The 22,113-nt window shown below is 58.4% G+C and overlaps 1 protein-coding gene across 7 annotated transcripts; it reads right to left on the bottom strand.

Moving 5' to 3' along the window:
- Window positions 1-1,451: 1,451 nt before the first annotated feature.
- Window positions 1,452-17,335, bottom strand: PDLIM7 (PDZ and LIM domain 7). Of its 7 annotated transcripts, none has more exons than XM_014834842.3 (13): window positions 17,147-17,291; window positions 16,098-16,204; window positions 12,213-12,364; window positions 12,104-12,134; window positions 11,532-11,650; window positions 10,746-10,882; window positions 10,548-10,584; window positions 9,518-9,579; window positions 9,130-9,367; window positions 7,933-8,113; window positions 2,164-2,284; window positions 1,949-2,064; window positions 1,452-1,790 (listed from the first exon to the last, which is right to left on the bottom strand). In XM_014834842.3, exons 2-13 carry the CDS (start codon window positions 16,191-16,193, stop codon window positions 1,704-1,706), a joined length of 1,377 nt encoding a protein of 458 aa, XP_014690328.2. In that variant the 5' UTR covers window positions 16,194-16,204; window positions 17,147-17,291; the 3' UTR covers window positions 1,452-1,703. The 7 variants fall into 7 exon arrangements, with proteins under 7 accessions (XP_014690328.2, XP_014690329.2, XP_070373105.1 ...); XM_014834843.3 differs by lacking the exon at window positions 11,532-11,650 and adding an exon at window positions 11,142-11,158 and having other exon boundaries at window positions 17,147-17,286; XM_070517004.1 differs by having other exon boundaries at window positions 11,532-11,774; window positions 17,147-17,266.
- Window positions 17,336-22,113: the final 4,778 nt, after the last annotated feature.

Genomic DNA, 22,113 nt, shown 5'->3' with positions numbered 1-22,113 from the left:
GACTGTGCCGGACCTGTCCCAAACTCATTCTTGAATTGAATCCAAGGTGAATCCAGACTTGAATCTTCAGCTGCTCTGAGTTGGTCTCCTAAATGTCCCACAGGCACCTCATTCAGTCAACAACAAACATTCATTAGGCATCCACTGTGGGCCAGGGACTGTTCTAGGCTCTGGCAAGACACCATGAAAATAACACAGGAAGTCCTGTACTCATGCTCCAGGGCTCCTCAAGAGAACACAACAGACCCTTCTCTTCTCTTAAAGGGAGTGGGCCCCAGGACCTGCTGAGAATGCCAACAACTTTAGATGTGCTGAGAGTCCTCATGCCAGGGAGCCCCAAAGGACAGGTGACAATGGGCACACTGAGTCGTCCAGGCCTAGTCTGGGCCCTCTCCTCGGTCCCTCTCCAGTCCAGGCTTGGGATAGGAGGGATGACAGTCCCCACTAGGGTGGTGGAGGGCAGCAGTGGGAAGCAAGGGGCCCTGGGGAAAGATGAGGCCACCACCAGAGGCTGCAGACGTTGAGGTCCCAGGCAGAAGTGAGCTTCCCAGAGGGACACTCACTGGTGAACAGTGCTCAGTGCCAGCCAGGCCCGGGACAGTGCACCCAGCTTCAGCCTGGCTTCTAGCCTGGCTCATGGCTCAGCGACCTTGGTCAGGTCTCCTAACCTTTCATCCATGAATGAGTCTAACTGCAGACACCTCACGGGGCTGCAGGGAAATCATGTGAGATGATGTAAGGAACAGCTGGTCCATTCCAGACCCCTGGCAAAGTTTCCTTCCTTCCTCTCCCCACCTCTCATCCCCCAGGCCCTCACTCTAGGCTCCCTGGGACCTGTCACTGGGTCCCATCTCTGCCATGTCAGCTCCTGCTCCTCCCTTCCCCTGGCTGCTGCCCCTCTTCCTACTCTCCGTCCTTCTGTCCACCCTGCTCGTGGCTCTTGGCTCTCAGAGGTCTTTCCACAACACAGATCTGAACTGGTTGCTTCACTATTTTAAACTCTTCTGTGCCCTGACCCCCCACCCCCACCTTGCCCTCAGGAGGTAGTCCCGGCTCCTTGGCCTGGCACTTGTGGCCTCCCAGGACCCGGGGGCTGCCCTTTCCAGCTGCCCCTTCTGCTGCTGCAGCGGACAGATGGCAGCCGGCACATCTGGGCCTTCACTCTGGCCGTCACTGCTTTCCATGTCCAAGCTCATCAGGTGCACACCCACTTCCTCTGACCTCCAAGCCAGGCCACTCCCACTCCACCTTCTGTGACCTCCTCATTTGCAGTGCCTGGGCCTAGCACATGGCATCCCCTTTACCTCCTCCTGATGACCAGGAGCCCTCCATGTCCCCATCACAAGGACCACCAGGATGGTCAGCCCTGGGAAAACCATCTCAGTCTCCACTCTGCTATGTGCCTCAAGTCCCACCTTCCCTAATGCGTAGCGGGAAGCACACGCGGGACAGCTGGATACAGGTTTATTGTGGCACTGGGCGTGAACAGGGGCTGGTGTGGCCAGCACCGGTGTGTGAGGGTGGTGGAGGAAGTGGGGGGTAGATGAAGGGGGTGGGGCAGGGCCCAGGGAACCCCAGGCTCGGGCCAGGAGTCAGGGTTGGGGCAACCTTTGTCTGCCCTCCTCAGAAATCTTGGGGTGATGACTCCAGAACCAGTGACTTCTCTGGCTGGGCTGGGCAAGGCAGCAGTGGATGGGCAGGGCTCACACGTGGGAGAAGGCATGGCTCTTGCAAAGGGGCTTGTCCTTCTTGGAGTAGAAAGTCTTTCCTTCCAGGTTGATCTGACATATCTGGGGACAGCCAAGGTCCAGTCACATGGGGTGACAGATGGTGGCAGGGGAGGTCCCTTCCCAACCTCTCATGAATCCCAGAGGCGGGGGTGGGAGGGAGGCTGGTGAAGAACACAGGGCACTAGGGGTGGGACCCGAGTCTGGGGCGGCACACTCACTGCACACACGAAGCACGTGTCGTGCCAGCTGAAGCCCAGTGCCTCCAGGAAGCGGTCCCCGGCGTCAATCTTGAAGTCACAGCCACGGCATTTTGTGCCAAACATCTTTTCATAGTCTGGAGGCCAACACAAAGAGGAAGGGGGTGCCGTTCTCGCCTGCCCCACACCCCGCCCCCCTCCCTGGGCCTCGCTGCCTCGCCTGGCCCACCAGGTACCTCGCTCGCAGTAGGGTGCCCCTTCCTCCATGTAGAAGGCCCGGTTACGAATGGGCGTCTTGCAGGCTGCGCAGGTGAAGCAATGCACGTGCCAGGTCATCTTCAGGGCATGCATGATCTCCTGGGAGGGGGCGACAGTCACCAGGGGGCTCAGCCCCCTCCACTCCAGAGCCCAGGACACAAGAAGGCTGGCCTTGGGCTCTCTTCCTTCCCAGAGTAAAGGTTACATCTTTACCCCCACCCTCCCGCTCTCTATCTCCACCCCTGCGGTCTCCCCATGGAAATCCATGCCTCTCAGACTTGCTACATCCATAGCCAAGCTCCCAATCTCTGGCCCCCAAACCTGCTCCTCCCACAGCCATCTCCACCTCAGTTGATGGCAACTCCATCCTTCCATCTACACAGGCCAAGTTCCCCCCTTTCTCTCAGGCCCCACATCAGATCCTCCAGGAAATCCTGTTGGGTCTACTTCCAAGATGCAGCCAGATTCCAACCACTTTTCTCAGCCTCCATGATGCAGGATGTGACCCTCAGGCAGCTCTGGCCCGGGTGACTGCACAAAACTGGCCTCCAAGCTCCTCCTTCTGGCCCTACAGACAGATGTCAACCTGAGCCAGTCCACATCCCCCTCTGCTCGAATTCCTGCTTGCTCCACATTTCTCTGAGCAAAAGCCACAGCCCTATGAAGGGCCCAGGGGCAGCGGTCTGGCCTTTGTCCCTTTGCTCTCCCCAGATGGCCTCTCACCCACGGCTGATGCGCCAGGCACAGCAGTCTTGGAGCACCACATCAGCCACCCCCTCTGCCTGGACTGCTCTGCCCATTTCTGCAAGGCTCAGCCCTCACCACCTTCAGGTTTCTGCTCAAATGTCACCTTTTCCATGAGGTCCACTGTGATGACACCAGTTCATACTCCAACCTGCCTTCCCGACACCATGCTCCCAATACCTTTATCTCCGTGTTTTCCTTTTCTCCATAACTCTTCTCTTACTAACATGCTACCAGGTAATTTACCTACTGTGTCCACTGCTTATCATCTGCCTCTTCCCCCTTCTTCCTGCTCAAAGGTAAGCTCCAGGAGAGCAGGAACCATCAACTGTTCTATTAACTGCTAAGTCCCAACAGGGCCTGGCCCCATGTGTGCCTATCAATGAGTGGTTTTTGAATTACTCTGGGCAGAGCTCAGCTCTCCCTGGTGTTGGGCTGTCAATCCCCAGAACCCTCAGGCCAAGCAGGGCCAGCAGCATTTAGATCTGGAGCAGGAAGTATAGGGCCTCAAGGGGGTCAGATCTGGGGGTTCAGCCAGACCTTGTTTCTTAGCTGGGTGAGGTTGCCAACAGCTTTACCTTCTCCTGACACTTGGTTCCTTCTCCTGTGAAACAGGAACCTAACCTCAGCCTTCCAGGGTTGCTGGGAGGATGGCCCCGCATTTGAAGCCAGGGGTCCCATACCCAGTGCCTGCCAGGGCCAGGTGGCTACACCATACGGCAGGGTGGGTACCGTGTCACGGCGAAGCACCTGTTCTGCCTGTAGGGGTGGTGCTGACCAGTTCATTTAGGAATGCCTGGAACACTCAGGTGGAAATCTCCGTGGTAAAGTGAAATCTCCTGATTTTTAAATATTAGCTAATTTAAAAACGAAACTGTGGACCAAGCAAGACATGTGTGAGCAGCATGTAGCTCTCAGACGCCCACCTGTGCCTTCTACAACATCGATGTCACATCTGACGTACACCTCAGAACCACCCTGACCAGGAAGTTACTGACACCCCGACTTTAGTGAGGCCTGGAGAGAGCAACTTGCCCCAGATCACACAGCCAATAGATGGCAGAAATGGATTTCGTGCCCAAGCCTGGCTGCCTCCAAAGCTGGCTCTTCCCACTGCCTGGTGTTGCCTCTTTTCAAGGAGCAAAGGATCCAGGGGAAGCAATGTGGCCGTGAGCTGGCAGGACAGGGGAATGGGCGCAGAAGCTTGAGGAGCCCAGAGTGGGGCCCAGGCAGTGTGTGGGCAGGCAGTCAGGTTTCTGCTGGTATTCAGAAGAACCTGTCAGCTGTCACTATTTTATCCCCTAAAGTTTCCTAAATCTGTCTGCCTCTCCATCCCCACTGCCCTGACCAGGTCCCAGCAGCCTCGGTTCCCCTTCTCTAGCTGTCTCCCCACTGCCCCAGAGGACGCTGGCTGAGGCACATTTGACCTCATCAGCTCCCAGCTCCCCGCTGTCCACCTCTTCTGTCTCATCTCACACCCATCCTGGGTGTCGCCTTGGGACATAAGCTATTCCCTCTGCTTGCAGCACCCTCCCCAGATCCTTCTCCAAGTGAATTCCTACTCATGTTTTAAGTTCAGCTTAGAGACCACTTCATCCACTCCTTCCAGCATTTACTGACCACTTCCTATATGTGGGGCCCAGTATAAAGCGTGAGCAAAACAGCCCTGGTCCCAGCCCATGGAGTTCACATCTGGGGAAGGGATGGGACAAAAGGACTAGGGGGTAGTGGGCAAATTGTGTGCGGGGGGCGGTCTGGTCTGGTGGGGAGAATGGGTATCAGGGAGGGTGTTCCTGAAGAAGTGATATTTGGGTCCCAGATGAGAAGGAACAAGGTAAAGAGGGTGCTAAAGAGTGTTCCTGGCAGACAGGATAGCCTGTGCAAAGGCCCTGCAGTGAGGGAAACAGCACATTGGCAAAATGGAGCACTGGAGTGAGGGTGCTGCTGGTGAGTGGTGAGCCTTCACAGCATAGGGTCCCAGATAGTCCCCAGACCAGGGCAGGTCCACTCTAATGTGTCCCCCTAGCTCTCAGATCTTCCCTCCAACTTGACTGAAACAATCTGATCGTGTGCTCTGTCTCTCTCTCCCTGCTCCATGCTGAGCTTCAAAGACAGGCACAGTCCCGAGCGCTGGGAAGAGGCAGGGCATGAAGCCCATGGCAGGTTGGGGAGGTCAACTTCCTGCCCCTTGGAGGGGGAGGTGGGGGCTCCCTAGGTTCTGTCAGGCCCTGGAGTCCCTACAAGATGGGGAGCTGAGGGCCCCTGGGCTGCTCTGTGGAGCCACTGGCCTGGGTCGGGGCAGGAGCAAGGTTTGCCACCCAAGGCTCACTCCAGCACCCAGGAGCCAGCCAGGCCCTGGGAGCCTCAGCTCTCCAACTGCGGCCTGAGTGACAGCCCTGCCCACCCGGGACTGGGGCGGGGCTGGCCCAGAGTGCAGTGGGATGCAGGCAGAGCAGTCAGCGAACAACAGGCCTTGATCTATGGGAAGCAAATCCAGATGCCCAGCTCAAGAAGGGTTCTGGGATCCAGCCCATTCTGCCAGAACAGTCCAATGGGGTGTTGCCTAGGCTGGTAGGGAAATGACTATGATCTTGGGCAAAATTCCCTCATCTGTAAGATAGAAATAATCAAACTGACTTCGTAGTACGATTGTGAAGCTGGATGTCTACACACAGCAAGTACCCCACAAGGAGAACTGTCATTATAACAACAAAGACTGTGTTAATATCCATTCTCCTCTTCCTGCCTACTGATAGAATCCCCATTTTTTGCTGGGTACATGGCTGCCCCAAATAGACTATATTCACCAGCCTCCCTTGCAGTTCAGTGTGGTCATGTGACTGAGTTCTGGCCAATGAATGGAAGCAGAAGGGTCGGGAGGCAGCATCTTCTAAAGATGGGTGCCACAGGCCCTCCATCCATCCTTCCCCTTCTGACTCCTGCTGGCTGCAATGTGGAAATTTCGGCTGAGTCAAGAGCTATCTTGGATGATGAATGAAAGGGGGCCCATAGTGAGAATGGCTGAGCAAGAAGATACAGGAGCCTGGATCTGCCTACCAGTCCTGGATGCCCCCCTCTGGACTTTCCTGGATGAGAAATATGCCGCCATTATTTTGAGTTTTCTATCATTCGAGGTCAAGTTAATCCTCACTAATATGAACATGACCAGAGCTCTCTGGCCACATCTGGTAGCTCCAACTGTGGATCCAGAAATAAGGAGAAGCAGAAGTGGCAGGAAGAGCCCAAGCTGGGAGGCAACAGTGCCTGGAGCCGCTCGCGCTGGCCCTTAGGTGCTGCAGCCCCTTAGGTGCTACAGCCTTGGGCAGTTTCTGCCCCTCTCTGGGCGTGTTTCCATACGTGTGCAACGGGAACCCCCTCAGCTTGTCACCCTGCCTGTCCCACCCCCCTTTTCTCTTGCTCTGCCCTTAGCCCCTGACACCCTCTGCGACCCCCTCCCCAGGGTGAGCTCCTGGGGGCAGGACCCACGTCTGTTTCTTCACGAAGTGTCCCCAGCATGGGGCACACTGCTTGGAACACTACCCACAGCTAAAAAAGAGACAAATGGAGGAAGGCAGACAGCCAGTCACTGTTCGCTCATGACACGCACCTACCCAAGTCGCAAGCCTGGCTCTGGCTGGCACCTAGGTTGGTCTGCAGGAAACCTGGCCGGGCTATGCTGAAGGTTTAGCTTCAGCAGGAAGAAGAGGATTCTGAATCACAAGTTTTTGAGTCTGAATTTCTGGTTTTGCCACTCAGTAGTCCTGTGCCCTTCGAGCACACTGAGTTATCTGTTAAGAGTCTCAGTTTGCTCATGTGTTAGGGGCAGAAAACACTGTGGACTGGCCTTTCAACAGCCTGTCACAGCACCCTTCTCTCTTGCCTTAATCTCTTATGGAGGATGTAAGTTAAAATACAGGGTTTGCCAGCTTGCCCTGCGGCCCAAGTGTTCATAGGAGAACAATTCCACCACTGAGATAAAGATACAAGTTTCTACTTTTTCTTCCAGAGTCAAAGTCAAAACCTTGTTAAAGGAATGCCATTGGCCCCTTCTCTCTCCTTTCTGCCTACAACAAGAATATAAAGGCTGGGGCTTGAGCAGCCATCTGGTGACCACAATAGATAAGCTTGGGGACAAAGGTCCACATGCTAAGGATTTCAGAGCCCCAAAGCAGGAAAAACCTAAGGGCATCGTTGAGCTGCTGTTCCAAGCCCTGGAATTCTCAGGAGTGAAGTCAATAACCCCTTCTGATTTACAGCTCTGTAATGGGATTTTCTGTTATTACAGCTGAATGCGATCCCACTGGCATAGCAGCTATCTCTTGTTTTGGCCTGACCAGCACTTCTCTTCTTCAGGTAAGGTCATCCTGGTTTTATTTCAGGGAACCAATCCTCCCTCACTCTCAGTCTGTGGTTCATGCGGGGGGCAACCCGACCCTTGCTCCAGGGATGGGTGTCACCCAGGCCTGGCCAATACGAGTCAAAGGGCTTGGTTCAGAGATTGGCATGTGACACAAGCCAGGCCAATGAGCATCAGCACAGGGACTCTCGATGATGCATGGACTGGCCCAGAGGTGCTCTCGTTCACTTTGTAGAGCTAAGTGGGGGAGATGAACCCTGGAGCTGCTATGGCACCATCATTGCCACCTTCTAGGGAAAAGCATGCTGGGAATGAAGCCAATACAGATGAAAACTCAGGCAAAGTGGCAGAAAAGGAGTCCCGACCACCCTGGAACCAGCATTCAGCTGGGCCTGAAGTTAGTGCCCCTTGGGCTTGCCAGTTATTTGAGCCAATATATTTCTCTTTGGCTTGAGCCCTTTTGAGCAGGATTTCGGTCATTTGTTAAGAGGATCCGGGCTAACATAAAGCAAGGTCAACACAGCAGCCCATTTATGAGGCCGCTAAGGACCCAAAGGGGTCACGCAGGGGAGCCCCCAGGCCTGGGAGTTGCTCAACAGTACTCCCCACTGCTGACAGGGTCGCCCCCCACCCCCGGCCCACTCACGCCTGTGATCTTCTTCTTGCACTTGGCACAGCTGGGCGCATAGCGCACGTCGTAGCAGGGCGGGCAGAAGATGGCACCCTTTTCCTCAAAGAAGCCGCCCTCTTCCAGGACCTTCCCACACTGGCTGCACACAAACTCCTCGGGGTGGTATGCGTGGCCCAGCGCCACCAGGTAGCGGCCCCTGAGCGGGAGGCGAGGGCAGTGAGAGGGCGTGTCTGCAACTGAGGTGGGGGCTCCTGGCCAGAGCCCAGGTGGCTTTACTGAACACCTATTCTGAAGCCTCAAAAGGGAAGTTCATTCTCCCCACTTTCCAGATACGGGAGAAAACAGGCTTGGGAGGTGACTTGCCCAAGGTCACACAGCAAGAGTGACGCTGCGGCACTGCTTTGATGACAGGAGAAGAGGGAGGGGGCGGTGCTGGAACAGGGAGAACAGCTACACGGGGCTGGGGGGGGGGGGGCGGCTGCCCTGCTGACTTGGGTCCAATGAGCCAAACCAGAGGAACCGGTGCCCTGAGGGGCAGGAGGCCAGGGTGCCCAGGAGTCCTGGAGACCAGTGGGCACCTGAGCTGCCCCTGGTGCCCATCTTGTGCTTCTGGCCTAGGGCGGGGGCCACAGGTCCCAGATAAACAGGGGTTTCTGAAGGAGGGCTGCTTTGCAGAGCCTAAGAGCTGACAGGAGTCGAGGGCAGGGCAGGGCTGGGGCTGAGACCTAGGAAGACTCTGAATCTGGCACGCTGACTCTGGAGCAGTGTGACCCTGCTGGGCCCCAGAGAGCAGTGTAGAGAGGGAGGGGCCTCTGGCTACTGTCTGCTCTGAGAGCAGAGGCTCAGCAGAGAGAGAGACAGCAAGCAGGAGGGAGAGAGGCGGTGGGGCTGGGGGCAGTCCCTTCCCTGCCCAGGGGGCAGTGAGTCCAGAGGTGCAGCATGGACATGCCACTGGTACTTCCTCCATCTGACCAGGACAAATGCTGATGGCAGCTGATGTTGGGCAGGGGGCGGTACGTAATGCAGGATTCAGAGTCTGAGGACCCAGGCCAGGTCTCTACCCCAACTCCAACTGGGAACTGAATGTTTATCTTCCTGTTGTGGCAGCTGAGATGAGTGGGGAGACAGACAGGGGAGCAGAGGTCGGAAAGATGCCAGGGTTGGGCTCCAGGACAGGAAAAGCCAGGGTAGGAATGGAACAGGGCCACCCACCGGATGACCTTGTGGCACTGGTGGCACACAGGAGTCTTGCCATTGTTGCCACTGCCCCCTCCTGTGCCCCCTCCAGCAGCTGCCTGCACGATGGAGGTGCGGTTCTGCAGAGGCGTGGGGGTGGCTGGCTGGCTGTGCCGGGTCAGCACCGTGCTCGTCTTGTCCGGGGCATAGCGCTCGGCAAATGCAGGGTCCACAGCCCAGGGTGGGCGGCTGGTGGGGCTGGGGGTGGTAGGGCCTGCCAGGGCCAAGGAAAGTGGCTCCAGGGGGATGCTCAGGAACCCCAAAGGACAGGGGTTAGAGCCCAAGGCAACCTGGAGGGGCCCGCCACCCCCACACCCCTGGAGGCTACCCACCCTTCCCCAGGCCCAAGCCCACTCTCTCTCACCAGGCCAGGGTTCCTGGGGTGTAGCTGAGGCTGGGGTTGGGGCTTCTGTCCTGGGCACCTGGCTGCAAGATCTGGCATTCAAGGCCCTGCACAGCTGAGGTTCCTGGCATGGCCCCACCCCCCAATCTTGGTCCTGCTGGCCCCATGGGAGATGCCTGGGTATATGAGAGCTACGGGGCTGGATTCCAGGTCCACTGGGGTAGGAATGGGTAGGGCAGCTTCTCCTAGCCAGGTTCCAGCCAGCTAGTCTGTTGTACAGGGCTGGGAAGTAGAGCAGGGCTCTCACTTCTCGGGCAGCTCTTGGGGCTCCCCTCATCCCAGAAATCTGGCTCTGATGGTAGGGCCCCCTTTGCTGGGTACTCCCTCCCACTAAGACCCAGACTAGCAGGGCCCAAACTGGGTCTGAACCACCTAACACCCCCACACCCAAAACGCACACCAAGCCCACAAAGATAGAAAACAGAGGCAGAGAAAGCAAGGCTGAGAATGTTTATTTCCATGCCCAAGCCAGCACAGACCCGGCAGACAGCAGTACCACAGGGCAAAGAGGGAAGGCAGTGGCAGACGGAGCCGGGCCCTGTGCCAGGTGGGCGGCCAGGGCCAGGCCAGCAGGAGGCTCAGTCCAGGGGTAGGAAAGGGGTGGGTGAAGGAGGCAGAAGCTGGAGGCATCAAGGGGGGTGCCCTGGGCAGGAGGAACAGAAAGAGAGAGGCAGAGAGGGCAGCCGGCCGGTGAGGGCTGGGCTACGACTGCACGTTGAGCACGTGGGCAGAGCGCTGGTGGTGCCAGTCCCGGAGGCGGGTGTAGCGTGGGCTCTGCAGCTCCAGGACATACTTTTCCCTGAGGGGCAGAGAGAGAAAGAGGGAGTGGAAGGAAGGAGAGACGGAAGGGAGGAAGAACAGGAGGAAGGAAGGAAGAAAAGAAGGAAGGAGAATGGTCTTCCCTGGCTGGGGATCCCCAGGAGCAGACACAGGGTGGGGGCTGGCCTGGGAGAGGCAGGGGTCACAAACAGACTGGCGCCCGTCCTTTTACCTTGATTTCTTCAGGTGCTCCTCATCCGGGTCTTGCACTGAGAGGGCAGAGGCAGGCATTGATGAAGAGAAGACAGAGGGTCACCCGAGCCCTGAACCCTGGCAGAGGGTCACAGGGCAGCGGAGTGGGCTCTGGCTGAGCCCAGACCCAGGCTGGGGACCAGGAGGAGAGTCCGCCCTGCCCTGGGCTGACACTTACTGAACTCGGTGCCCGTGAGGTGGGCGAGGATGCGGAAGGAACGGGACTGGCCTGTCCCGGGCCGCGGCCGCCAGTCCTCTGTGTCCTCCATCAGCCGCTGCTTGCTGGCATCTGGGACCAGCGGTCGGAGCGGCTGTCTGTGGGGAGGGTGTGGCTCAGAACCTCATGCTGAGGGTGGGCAGTGGGGGCAGCCCCTCCCTGGATTTGGTACACGTGGGCTATGGTGATGGGAGAGTGGGAAGGGCAAGGCCAGGGCCCTGTGTGGGGCAGGGGGCAGGTAAGTGAGAGGGGAAGAGGGCAGTCAGGGTGAGAGGAAGGCAGCCAGGGTGGGGAGGGGCCACCGCCCAGAGTGCCAAAAGGAAGGAAGAGAGGGACAGGCAGAGGGGTCTCACTGACTTGTCAGGGGTCTGCACCTGTGAAGGAAATAGACAGATGGACAGATAAAGGGACAGACAAGGGAAGAAGAAAGACGGCAAGGGGTCAAAGTAGCCAGGGGCAAGCCTGCACTGAGTGTCTGCGGCTCAGTCGGCCCGACCCCACACCCCAACCCCGGGGCCGCCGGCGGGGGGTGCTGCCTCGTTCAGAGCCCCAGGGAGGGCGGGGCCTGGAGGGCCTGGCCAGGAGCCACACCCTTGGAGGGGCCCTGTGCCTGCAGCCCCCGCCCCAGCCGCCAGGGGTTGCTGCCACACGGTTCCGGCCGGGCTGGGGTGCAGCGCAGACGGAGCAGCAGCGGGCGTGAGGCCGCAGACACATGGTGTGGGCGGTGGGCGGGCAGGACCGACGTACCCATTCTGTTGCGGGGCGCTGTCAGCCAGCAGGGGCGCCCCAAAGGGCCGGGCCGTCTTGTTGAGGGAGGCGCTGGGTGCAAAGGTGTACCGCGGGGGGTCCGCGGCGGGGGCCAGGGCCTGGGCGGAGACAGAGCCACAGAGCCGGGCAGGGAGGGCGGGGGCCTGGGAGGGAGTGGGGCGCCCCCCTGGCGCCGAGAGGACAGTGGCGCTCCAGCCCCACCCCCACACATCTGGCCAGGGGCTACAGGGGAGGAGGCAACTTGAGTTTCAAGGGGCCCATCTGGGAGCGATGATCTCAGCCCACGCAGGCCGGAGGGCAGATGAGCACTGCTTGCAGTACAGGCCGGCGGGAGGTAGCGTGCAGACAGACAGGCAGACATGCGTGGTACCCGGACCGTGCGGCAGCCCCCGGCCCAACTCCCAGTTCCCCAGACTCTCCCCAGCTCCGGCCTCCGCCCTCTACTCGCGGCGAAGGACAGGGGTACTGAGCCTGCACTGGGGAGGGCAGGTTAGCCCGGGCGTCCAATCCCACCCCGCCCACCGCCCAGATGTCCCAGGCCCGAGGTCTACCTTCTGCGGTTTGCTCTGAGCCGGCTGGGCCCTGGAGGAGAAGGGGAAGTGGTGATGGCGAGCCAGGCCCGAGGGCCCCCACCCACTGGGCAGGCCAGCGCCCGCATACCTGCTGAGACCCAGGCTGAGGCGCTCCCCGCAGGCACGGATCTTGTTCTGGGCTTCAATGTGCGTGAGGCCCCCGGCATTCTCACCGTCGATGCTCAGCACCCAGTCACCCACCGCCACGCCAGCCTGCGCAGCTTTGCCTCCAGGAGTGAGCTGTGGAGAGACGGAGGGTCAGGGAGGCCCAAGACTCTGCAAACCAAACTGAGGCCAACAGTAGTCAACCCTGTAAGCTACCCCACTTCCAGAACCCAGGGACTGCTTCATTCAACATGTTTCTAGGCAGCTGCTGGATACTAAAACAATCTGGGAAGGGTGGGGCTCACCTGAGCTTCACAGTTGCCCTGCTTATTTATTTATTCACCTCCACGACGCTCCCCACAATCCAGAAACTGCTATGACATCAACAAGCAGCCACCCTCAAGCTAAACCCCAAGCTTTTCAACTCCAACCACAGCCTTTTCAGACCCCTGCTGGCCTCCTGCCCAGGCTATTCCACCCCTCAGACATGCCCTCTGGCTTGTGCACCGGGTAAGTTCCTCCCAGACACTACTGGGTGCTCTCATGGACCTCTTACGCTCCCAGCACCCTGCCCTGGGGGCATCTGCAACGATCTGCCAGGACCCTTTAAGAGCCAGGAATAGGCCCCATCATCTCCAGGATCCCAGTGAACAGTGCCTGAAGGAGAACCAAGGTGTCAGCTGGGGCTTCAGTGGCTATAAATGAGTGTCACCTCCAAGCCTCCAATTGCCTTATTACTCTCTCCTCCAATCCTTCCAGCTCTGAGTTGGGAATCCCTGGTTCCTATGGTCCATGAGGGGCAACAGTAGGCTGGAAGGAGTGGGTACTCCAGCATGACCTGAGACCATCAAGGATGATTTCTGGGAGGCAGTGGGCCTTGGTGAAAGGAGAGTAGGTTGTGCTGTCTAGCGGGTGAAGGGACCAGGACTTGGCCTTGACGTTAGGACTGGCCAATAGCAGTTTGAAGGCCTGGGGTGGAGTATCTCCGAGGCCTCCAGTAGAGGGGACCCTGACAAACCCCACTGGACCCTCCCAGCCCTCTAGCCCAGTGGCAGCAACCTAGGCAGGGGCAGTGCCACTCTTCATGGGTCTCAGCCCACAGGGCTGCTCGGCCATCCAGCAAGGGGCCTGGCATTGAGCAGGCTTCTGTGGGGAACTGCTGGAAGGCAGATTTGCACCTCATAGGGTGGAGGGGGGCTGGAGGATATAGGCTGCCTGTGACCCCTGGAAGGCTCCTCAGTGGGCCAATGCACAGATGGAGCTGAGGCAGGGAGCGGGGAAGCAAGCGGTTCCAGAGAGAGGGCAGAGGGCCCAGACGCAGAGACTGACAGCACTGGGGCAAGAAAGGAGAGCTGGGTTTGACAGCTCTATTTCATGCTTGGGAGGTTGGAGGGATCAGACAGCTGGTGGCTCCTTTTCCACCTGCTAGATAGTAAGAATAGCAGCTTACAGTTATTGAGCACCTAGCATTGCCACACACCGACACTGAATCTTCCAACAACCCTGTGGAGTAGGGGCTGAGATTATACCCATTTTATACCTGGGGAAACAGAGAGGTTAAGGAGCTTGCCTCAAGATGCCTACCTAGCAAGAGGCAGGGCCAGGTTTGACCCTGACCCTAAGGTTCCACTACACTAGGCCACCTCTGCTGAGTGTTGGGGCCCAACTCAGAGATCAGCCCACCTGGAAAGACCCCCTGAGCCCCTGGCTGAGTTTGGGGCCTGAATCCCCTATCTTATCTCCAGTTCAATCCAACGACCAGCTTGTAACACGTATGGGGAAGTGACGCCCCTGAGGGGAAATGACTTACTCAAGGTTACGGTGAGTCAGTAGAAGGGAAACCTGGTCCAGCCACTCCCTCCCATACAGGCCCCTGGGAGGTGTGTGCTGAGCTTGATGTGAGGGTCTTGGTGGGGGCCAGGAGCAGCTGGCTCCCTGAAAACGGGGTGGGGAGTTGGGGACTACTTCCTTTCCTGAGTGAGGAGGACAGGAAGCACATGAGGGATGGGAGAGTGGTCAGAGAGGTGGAGAAAGAAGCAGGAGAGAACTGACGAGGTGGGGGGTAGAGGGGTGGCTGGAGAGAGAAGCAGGGAGGCCCTAAGTACCAAGGAGGGGAAGAGCCAAGGGGCTGGACACTGCATGGGGTGGGGGTGAGTCAGCCTGAGGGCTCCACGGAGCAGCCCAACCCCCAAGTCCCAGACGTTACCTCATCTCCCAGGCCTGGGCCCACAGCCAGTCCCAGCCCCTCCCTCCTCCCTCTAAGCTGGGGTCAGGGGAGAGAGAAGGGGCCGGCTCAGCGCAGAAAAGACCACCCCACCAGCCCACCCACCAGGGCCTAGGTCCAACTCCAGGGCTGGGCTCAGCTCACCGCCCCACCCACATGCTAGGGCTGCTGAGAAGGGAGCCCAGGCCCAGGGTTCCCCCAACAGGCCACATGTGAAAGTCCATCGCCCAGGCTACTACATTGCCCATCCTCACCAAGGAAGAAACAGTCTCAGAGGCCAGCCAAGGCCTGCAGCTCCCCAGTCACACTGGCCAGCACTTTCCAGGGAGGGGGATAGAGGACAGGTTTTCTGGGCTGGCACGGTGTCAGCACTGTACAGGGTTGGGTGTGTGCGTTGCAGGGGCACCACTGTTCTTAGCTACCCTGCCGGCAGGACAATTTCCAGGGGAACCCCATGGAAAGGTCCCTGGGAAGAAGAGTGACCGCCTGCCTGCCCTGGTTACCAAACCTAACTCCCACAGACAGACTCCGCCTTGGGGCCCCTCTCAGGCTGGGCAGAGCCTGGACAACCTTCTGACCCCCTCCAGGCTGTGCCTGCCCTGGGCTTCCTGCCAACAGCCGCCTGCCCACCAGGCGCCCGGGTGGGCCTCTCTGCACAGGCGGATGTGGGGACAGGAAGTCCCCGCCCCATACTGACCCCTAGGCCACAGTCAGAGACACCAGCCCTCACCGTCTCTGGGCAGGTAGTTTGTTGTCTATGTCCCACAACTGACCCTACAGCTACTGCCATGGCCTGGTGGTCATCAGCTGAGGGGCCCACAAGTGGGGTTCAGGGGTCCAGGCCCAGGACAGCCTTTCTCGGCTCTGCAGACTCCAGCCACCAGATGGCCATCCCAGCATGGGGCTGCATTCTTGGGCTTATAAGGCAATCCCCCTGCCACAGGGAGGAGCCAGCCCCTAGCTCCACCCCCGCCAGGGCAGGCTCTTAGGAGTCAGAGCCCTAGAGACCTGCCCCACACCTCTGTTTGGGGTCAAAGGCCACTGTATTCTGAATGGGACCAGTGGGGGATGGAGGTCCTCACAGAGGCTGGAAAGAGACCCTCATGACTCTTGTAACTACAAAAACTGCAGGCCACTCCCGTGCCTGAATTCCAATCCCTGCTTTGCCATGGAGTTACTGGAGGAAGCCCTCCACCTCTCTGAGCCCTGAGTTCCCTCATCTGGAAAAACAGGATGACAACTGCTATTCCCTGGGTGGCAATGAGGATGAAGTGAGATTCTGCAATCAGAGTGTCCTGCCAGCGGGCTAGTTCCAAGCATTGCTCCCTCAAGGGCCTAGACATTTCCTGGAGATCTCAGGCTCCCCTCCTGCAGAATGGACATACGGCTGGAGCCTCAGGGGTGGCCCTGGGAGTTTCGTGGAATGGCAGCAGGTACAGTGCAGTGCTTGGGAAATATCAGGATTCCTTCCCCAGTATCCACCTAGTTGGGAGTCCTTGTGGCAGATGCCCAGCACATCTTGGACCTGGTCACCTCCTGGACTACTGGGCCTGGCTCACTCCTGCTCAGACTCCTCCCATCACCCACTGGAAACCTGAGCACCCAAAGACTCCTGGGGGAGCCCCTCCCCCAACCTAGGCTCACCCGGGAGATGGAGAGGGGCACGTTGAAGTCCTTGCCCCCCTGCAGCCGGAAGCCCCAAGGTGCTGGCCCATCCAGCACCACCTTGAAGGAATCCATGGTGTCCACTCCTGAGAGGAGACAGAAGGTGAGTAGCTGGCATAGTGAGTGTGCAGGCAGGCCCAGCTCTGGACACCCGCCTTGGACTAGTGCCAGGCAGGCACGGGGAGACGCTGAGCACACCCGGGGCATGGCCAGGCGCGCACCTTGTCAGGTTTGGCTGGGCTGCTGGCTGGCAGACCTCACTTTGGAAAGACAGGGGCAACCCTCCTGCCGGAGGGAATGGAACGGTAAGGGGAGCCTGAACTCAGTCTTGAGGTTCTTTGCATCCAGGGTGGGCCGCAGGGCTAATTTGGCACGGTCTCCCCCCGAAGCCAGCCTTGAGCCTCGGAACGGCGGCGGGGTGAGTCAGGGGCCGGCGTTCCTCTCCCCCGCCCCCAGGTCCCGGCAGGCAGGCCGCGGCTGGAGCCTGCTCGGACTATATAAGGCGTGTAAGCTGACACTGTGCAGAGAGCCAGCGGAGGCAGAACACGGGGGCTCGGGGCGCGAGGGGGGAGGGGTGGGGAGGGAGGCGGCCGGAGCGGGTCCTAGCCATTTCAGGACCGGGCGAGGCTGCTGGGAACAAGGGCGGGACCCCTGAGCGCTGGGGGCTCAGACTCTGCGGAGACCGGTCGCGGCTGGGACCCCAAAGCGTGGCCAGGAAGGGGATTGATCCTGGAGCCTATGGGGGTGGTGCCTCCCACAAAGGCCTGCTGCCGTTCCGACGTGACTCAGTTTCCCTCTGGTTCCCCGCCGGAGACCTATGCATTGGCCGAGTCCCGGGCTCAGGAAGCGGCGCAGGCGCCAATCGGTCCCACCGCAGCCTGCTTCGCCGCAGGAAGGCGGGGGCGGCGGCCCGGGCCCGAGGGAGGAAGCGCAGCGCTGGCCACAACCCCTAACGCCCTCTGTGGTCCCCAGCAGGCCTCTGCCCCTCCCCTGGCCTAGCCCGAGACGCCCCGCGCTGTCGCCCGTACCTGCTCGGCCCCGCCGGGGCGCTGCTCGGCGGCGACCTCCCAGGAGCCGCGTTGGGATCGGCTGCTAGTGTTCTGACCCCGCCCCCACGGCCGCTGTCCGCTTTGAGCCCGCGGGAGGGGGCGGGGCCCAAGGCCACGCCCCGTCAGGCCACGCCCCCCCGATCCCCACCCCATCCTCCCTCCCCGCCCAATCACGAAGTCCCGTCTCGCTTTGAGCTGGAAGGCACAGCCCGCCCGGGTCCCCTTGGTGGGCCAGGGCCTGGGCGGGGCCTGGGCTGCCGGCCGCTGTGTCTAGGAGCCCGCCCAGCCAGCCGCGGGCCCGGCGCCTTGCGCCTCCCGCTGGCCGAGTGAAACGAAGGCAGCCTTCGAAATCAAACAGGTCTGGGCATTAGTCGTCTCTGAACCTTAGTTTCGTCCCCGGAAAAATGGGACAGTAATACTCGCCTTGCGGGGCCGCCGTGAGGATTGGCATTGTTTGGCGTGAGGTGTAGCCATCGGCGGCTCCAGAATTTCTAAATCTGAGGAACTTGGTGGGAGGGGACACATCGAGGTGGGGTTAGTTGAGGTGAGGACAGGTTTGCAGAACACTCTACTGAAGGCAGAAAATAATGGCAGGAGCGGACAGAGGTGGAGGGGGCCCTTGGCTCGGTCTGCACTGTGAGCCCTGGCCTCCATCCCACTCCCTGACCCCAGGCAGTCAGCATCCCGCTGCCCTGCGACCCCGGCTCAGGGTCGACCTCACACTGCCGAGATGGGCTGTGTCTTGGTACCCGACTCCGGAGCGAGCAGCGCCTCTAGCGGAGGCGTAACAGGGGAACTCTAGGAGGGGGTGTCAGAGTCCCCGCTTGGCCCCCAGTGCTCAGCCCCAGCGGCTAGCTCAGGCGGCGGGGAGAAGTTGAACAGGGACGGGAGTGTGTGGGTGAGTGAATTGGCGCCCACCCCTCAGCTCCTTCTAGGGCGTGGCCGCGGCTGTTCTCCCTGCTCCGCCGTCATCTCGCTTCCCCCTCTCCGGCATCATTCCCCTCGCTACACAAACCGCTGTAAGAGTTCTCGTCTTTAAAGGCATCCTCTCTTGACTCCACCTCCGCCTCCAGCTAGTCCTCTTTTATTCCAATCCCCTGGAGAGTGAAAGTCCTGGGAGGAGTGTCTATCAGCCTGTCTCCACTCGCTTTCCTCTTGTTCTTTCTTGAACCCACTCCAGTCAGGCTCTTGTCCCCACCAGTCCTCTGAATTAATTCCCTCTTCTCAAGCTCTTCGATGACCTTCAGGTTATCAAGTCAATGGTGGCTTCTCAGTTGTCCTCTTACCGGTCCAAGTGCACTCCCTCTTCCCCTGGCTTCGTGCCTCCTCTTGTCCCACTGGCTGCTCCTTCACCGCCTCAGTAAATGCCACCGTCATTCATCCACCTGGTCCAGTAAAAACTATGAAGTTATCCTTCCTTCCTCTTCTCTGTCATACCCAAGATTCTGCAATTTCCACCCTCAGAATATGTTTCACATCTGGTCACTGCTGCCACCGCTGTCCCTGCCACTCATCTTATGCCTGGACATCTTAACAGTCTCCTAGCAGATCTCTCTGCTCCACACTTGCTCACTCCAGAGTCTTCTCCATGCAGTAGCCAAAGTGATATTTTTAAAGCAGAAATCATACCACATCACCCTCAGCTTTCAGCATTCCAGTGGGCTCACATTGTACTTAAAATAAAACTAAAGTCCTTAAGACGTACATGACACTAACAAACTGACTCCATCTCCCACCACTCTCCTCCTTGCTCACTGCACTCCAGCCAGACTGGCCTCCTCACTGATCCTCCAACATGTCAAGCATACTCCTGCCTCAGGACCTTCACACTTGCAGCTCCTTCTGCTCAAAACACTTTCCCCCAGATATCTAAGCAACAGGCTCTCTCATTTTGTTCAGGTCTCTGCTCAGCTGTTTCCTCCTCCAAGGGCCCTTCTCTGGTCACCTACCTAAAACAGCAGCCCCTTGACACCTTGCCAGCATCAGGTGCTAGTCCCTTACCCTACTTTGTTTTTCCCCATAGCACTTACCACTGCCTGATATTGTATTACGTGTTTGTTTCTTTATTGCTTTTTTTTCTACTGGAAACTCAGTTGGGCTTGTCTGTCTTGTCCACCAACATTTCCCCAGTGCCTGCACACAGCAGATGTGAATGAACAGATGAAGGAAGGATTGAGAAAGTGGAAGAGCAAATGTGCAAAGGAAGAAGTGGCAGTCTGGGGGTCCTCGCAGTCGTCCAGCAGAGAGAACCCCAGGATCCCGTTCCTTGGCATGTCGGAGTCAGGCCTGGATGGAGCCACCAGAGCTCCCTGCATAGGCAGCCCCTGGGTAGCAGCAGGCCCGGTGCTAGGACACAGTGCCCCCTGGTGGCCAGGACACCTGCAGCTCCAGGGCCAGGCAGTTTGGTTGGAACCTCACAGAGACTGCCATGAAACAGAGGCTTAGATTTGTAGTGAAGGAAAGCCTGCCTGACCCGGGACCCAGAGTCCTGGGCTCCAGTTATGGCCATGACCCTGACTCTCTGGGTAACCTCTTGTGTGTCCTGGGATTTGCTGAGCTGGTAAGTACTGGCTGGCCACCTGGGCAGAGGGGTCCCTGCTGCAGGTGCCCTGACTGGGAGCCTCCTGGCCTCATCTGGCTCTATGGCAGGCAGCGTGATCCATCATGGGAAGATTTTACCCACCAGGAGGAGCTTCCATAAGAGGGGCTGAAATCTGCCTCCCCATGGCTCCAACATCCTTCTGGGCTTTGCCCTCTGTGGCCACAGACACCGTGGGACAGCACTGCAAAGAACTCCCCTCCTCCCAGCCTCCCTTCGCACGTTTCATCTGGAGATGCCTTTTACACTGCCGGAAGTCTAGTGCGCGTTTGGATTCTTAAATCTGGAGCTTAGGGGAGAGGTCTGCACTGAAGATGTACCTCTGGGAGTCATCAGCATTTAGACGATCTGTGACACATGGAGACACAATTGGATCACTTAGGGTGGTGGCTCTCAGCCTTAGAGGTACATTATGGTCACCCAGGGAATTGGACAAACTGGTGCCCAGGGCCACCTGGACTGATGAAATCTGAGCCCCTGGGTGTGAGCCCAGGCATGGGCATTTTTTAAAGGCTCCCAGGTGACTCTGTGTGCAGCCAGTGTCAAGCTACACTGTGAGGCTAGAGCCTTGGGCGGGACTCTGGCAGAGGAGGAGACAGCAAAGGCTAGGAAGGAGAGCTGCAGGAGGTAGGAGGAAAACCAAGTGAAGAGAGCGTCTCAAGGAGGGGGTCAAATGCTGCTGAGAAGTCAGGGAGTCCTGGTCACAAAGGGAGTCCAGGTTTTGTTTTGGGGAACAAGATGGTTGGTGACTGTGATAAGAGCAATGCAATGGAGTAGTGGGGACCATCAGGGGTCGAGAGTTGGTCGAAGGGAGAATGGGAGGTGAGAAAGTGGAAATGAGAGTAATCAACAACTCTCTTGAGGAGTTTCATTGTGAAGAGGAAGAGAGAAATGGGGAGGTGGTTGCAGGAGAATGTGAGGTCAAAGGAAGGTTTCTTTTAAAGATGTAAAATTACAGAGCATGTTTGTTTGTGGCTGGAAATGATGATAATGATGATGAATTAATGGGTCGAGGAGAGGGGACAGCTCAGTTTGCCAAGCTGTGAGGAGGTGAGAGGATCTGGGATCAGACACACGCTGGGAAATAGACGCTTCTTCCGTGGCGGGGCAGGAAGGCAATGGTGCAGGTGCTGGTGTGCTTGCAGATGAGGTGGTGGGAGATGGAGGTGTTCACTTCTATCAGCTGCTGTTTCTCTAGGATATCTGTGAGGTGAGAATGGGCAGGGATGGAGAGGAGAAGGTGTGAAAGTCTTGGGGAGGAGAAAGCAGCCAGTCTGGGACGCAGGATCTCTGGGCTGTAGGGAGGGCCTGCCTATTTGAGGTTTGAGATCACATTGGTAAAGAGAGTGCAATCAGCCTGGCGATGTGAGTTTCTCCAGCGTGGGCAGCTGCCAGGGTGCAGGCATGGAGGAGAGTTGGGTTCACTCAAGCCTCAGGGCTTTGCCAGACAAATAAGATGGAAGAAGAGAGGAGCGTGAAGGGGCGACTCCGTTGGTGGAACACAGAATCCAACTGGGACAAGCACAGAATCATGGATAGCAGCTGCACAGACAGTCAGAAAAGGGTCACTGTAGGTGCATGCGGCTGGAGAGGAGCTGTATGGGCCATGCTAGAGGCAGTGGGCTGCGAGCAGAGGAGGTGGCTAGAGGGGGACGCTTGGAAACAAGATTGCGAAGGTGGAGCATCAATGTTGTAAAGACGGGATTCAGGATGTGTCAATAGGTATGGGCAGCTGAGGCAGGTTGAGGTCAAGGGGCCAGGAGACCAGGTCCTTGGGAGCATGATGCTTGTGTGCATGGAGGCCCCAGGGATGGTGACAGGAGTAGCATGAGGCACTAATGACTTCTAGAGACTTGCTTATCTCCTTCTGGACTGTGGGCTCCTTGAAAACAGGACTGTGGCCACCTCAAACATGGTCGTGTCACCAGTGCCTGGCAGAGAGCAGGCACGCGGTAAAACATGAGTGAATGCCTGCCTGATGTGTAACTTGGTCTTCATCTTTGACAGCTGAGGAGACTGAGGCCACAGTGTCCTGTGTCTGTGCATTTTCGAGTCTCAGTGGGGAGCGAGTGTTTTGTGTGTGCACACCTTTGCAGTCCCTTCCGCCCGCCCCTCACCCCGCCCCACCCTCATTACCTCCTCCCCACTCAGACTTCCCCGTCTCCAGTTGGGCTCCCTCAAATTCGTCCTCCACACTGCTCCTCCCATAGTCTGACTGTGTCCCTCTGCTGAGAATAAGACCAAGCTCATCGTAAGAGGGTCAGGGCCTCTCATGCTCGGCCACCAAGTTCCCCTCAGCCCTCTGCGCCCATACTCTTCCTTCCATCTCTGGGCCCACCATGCTCAC

The sequence above is a fragment of the Equus asinus genome, chromosome 9 (genome assembly GCF_041296235.1).
Source record: "Equus asinus isolate D_3611 breed Donkey chromosome 9, EquAss-T2T_v2, whole genome shotgun sequence".
NCBI classification, from domain to species: domain Eukaryota; kingdom Metazoa; phylum Chordata; class Mammalia; order Perissodactyla; family Equidae; genus Equus; species Equus asinus.
Note: the sequence above shows the minus strand (reverse complement) of the source record. Positions and strands in the feature narration are given on the sequence as shown.

Excerpts from the sequence above, each read along its gene's own strand:
- PDLIM7 (XM_070517002.1), bottom strand. The coding sequence starts at position 17,320 with ATGGGGTGGGGATCGGGGGGGCGTGGCCTGACGGGGCGTGGCCTTGGG. Across the intron at positions 9,580-10,547 it reads GAGCACCTGAAGAAATCAAG|CCAGGTGCCCAGGACAGAAG; the intron begins GTAAAAGGACGG and ends CAGATCTTGCAG. Across the intron at positions 9,368-9,517 it reads ACCCCAGGAACCCTGGCCTG|GCCCTACCACCCCCAGCCCC; the intron begins GTGAGAGAGAGT and ends TGGCCCTGGCAG.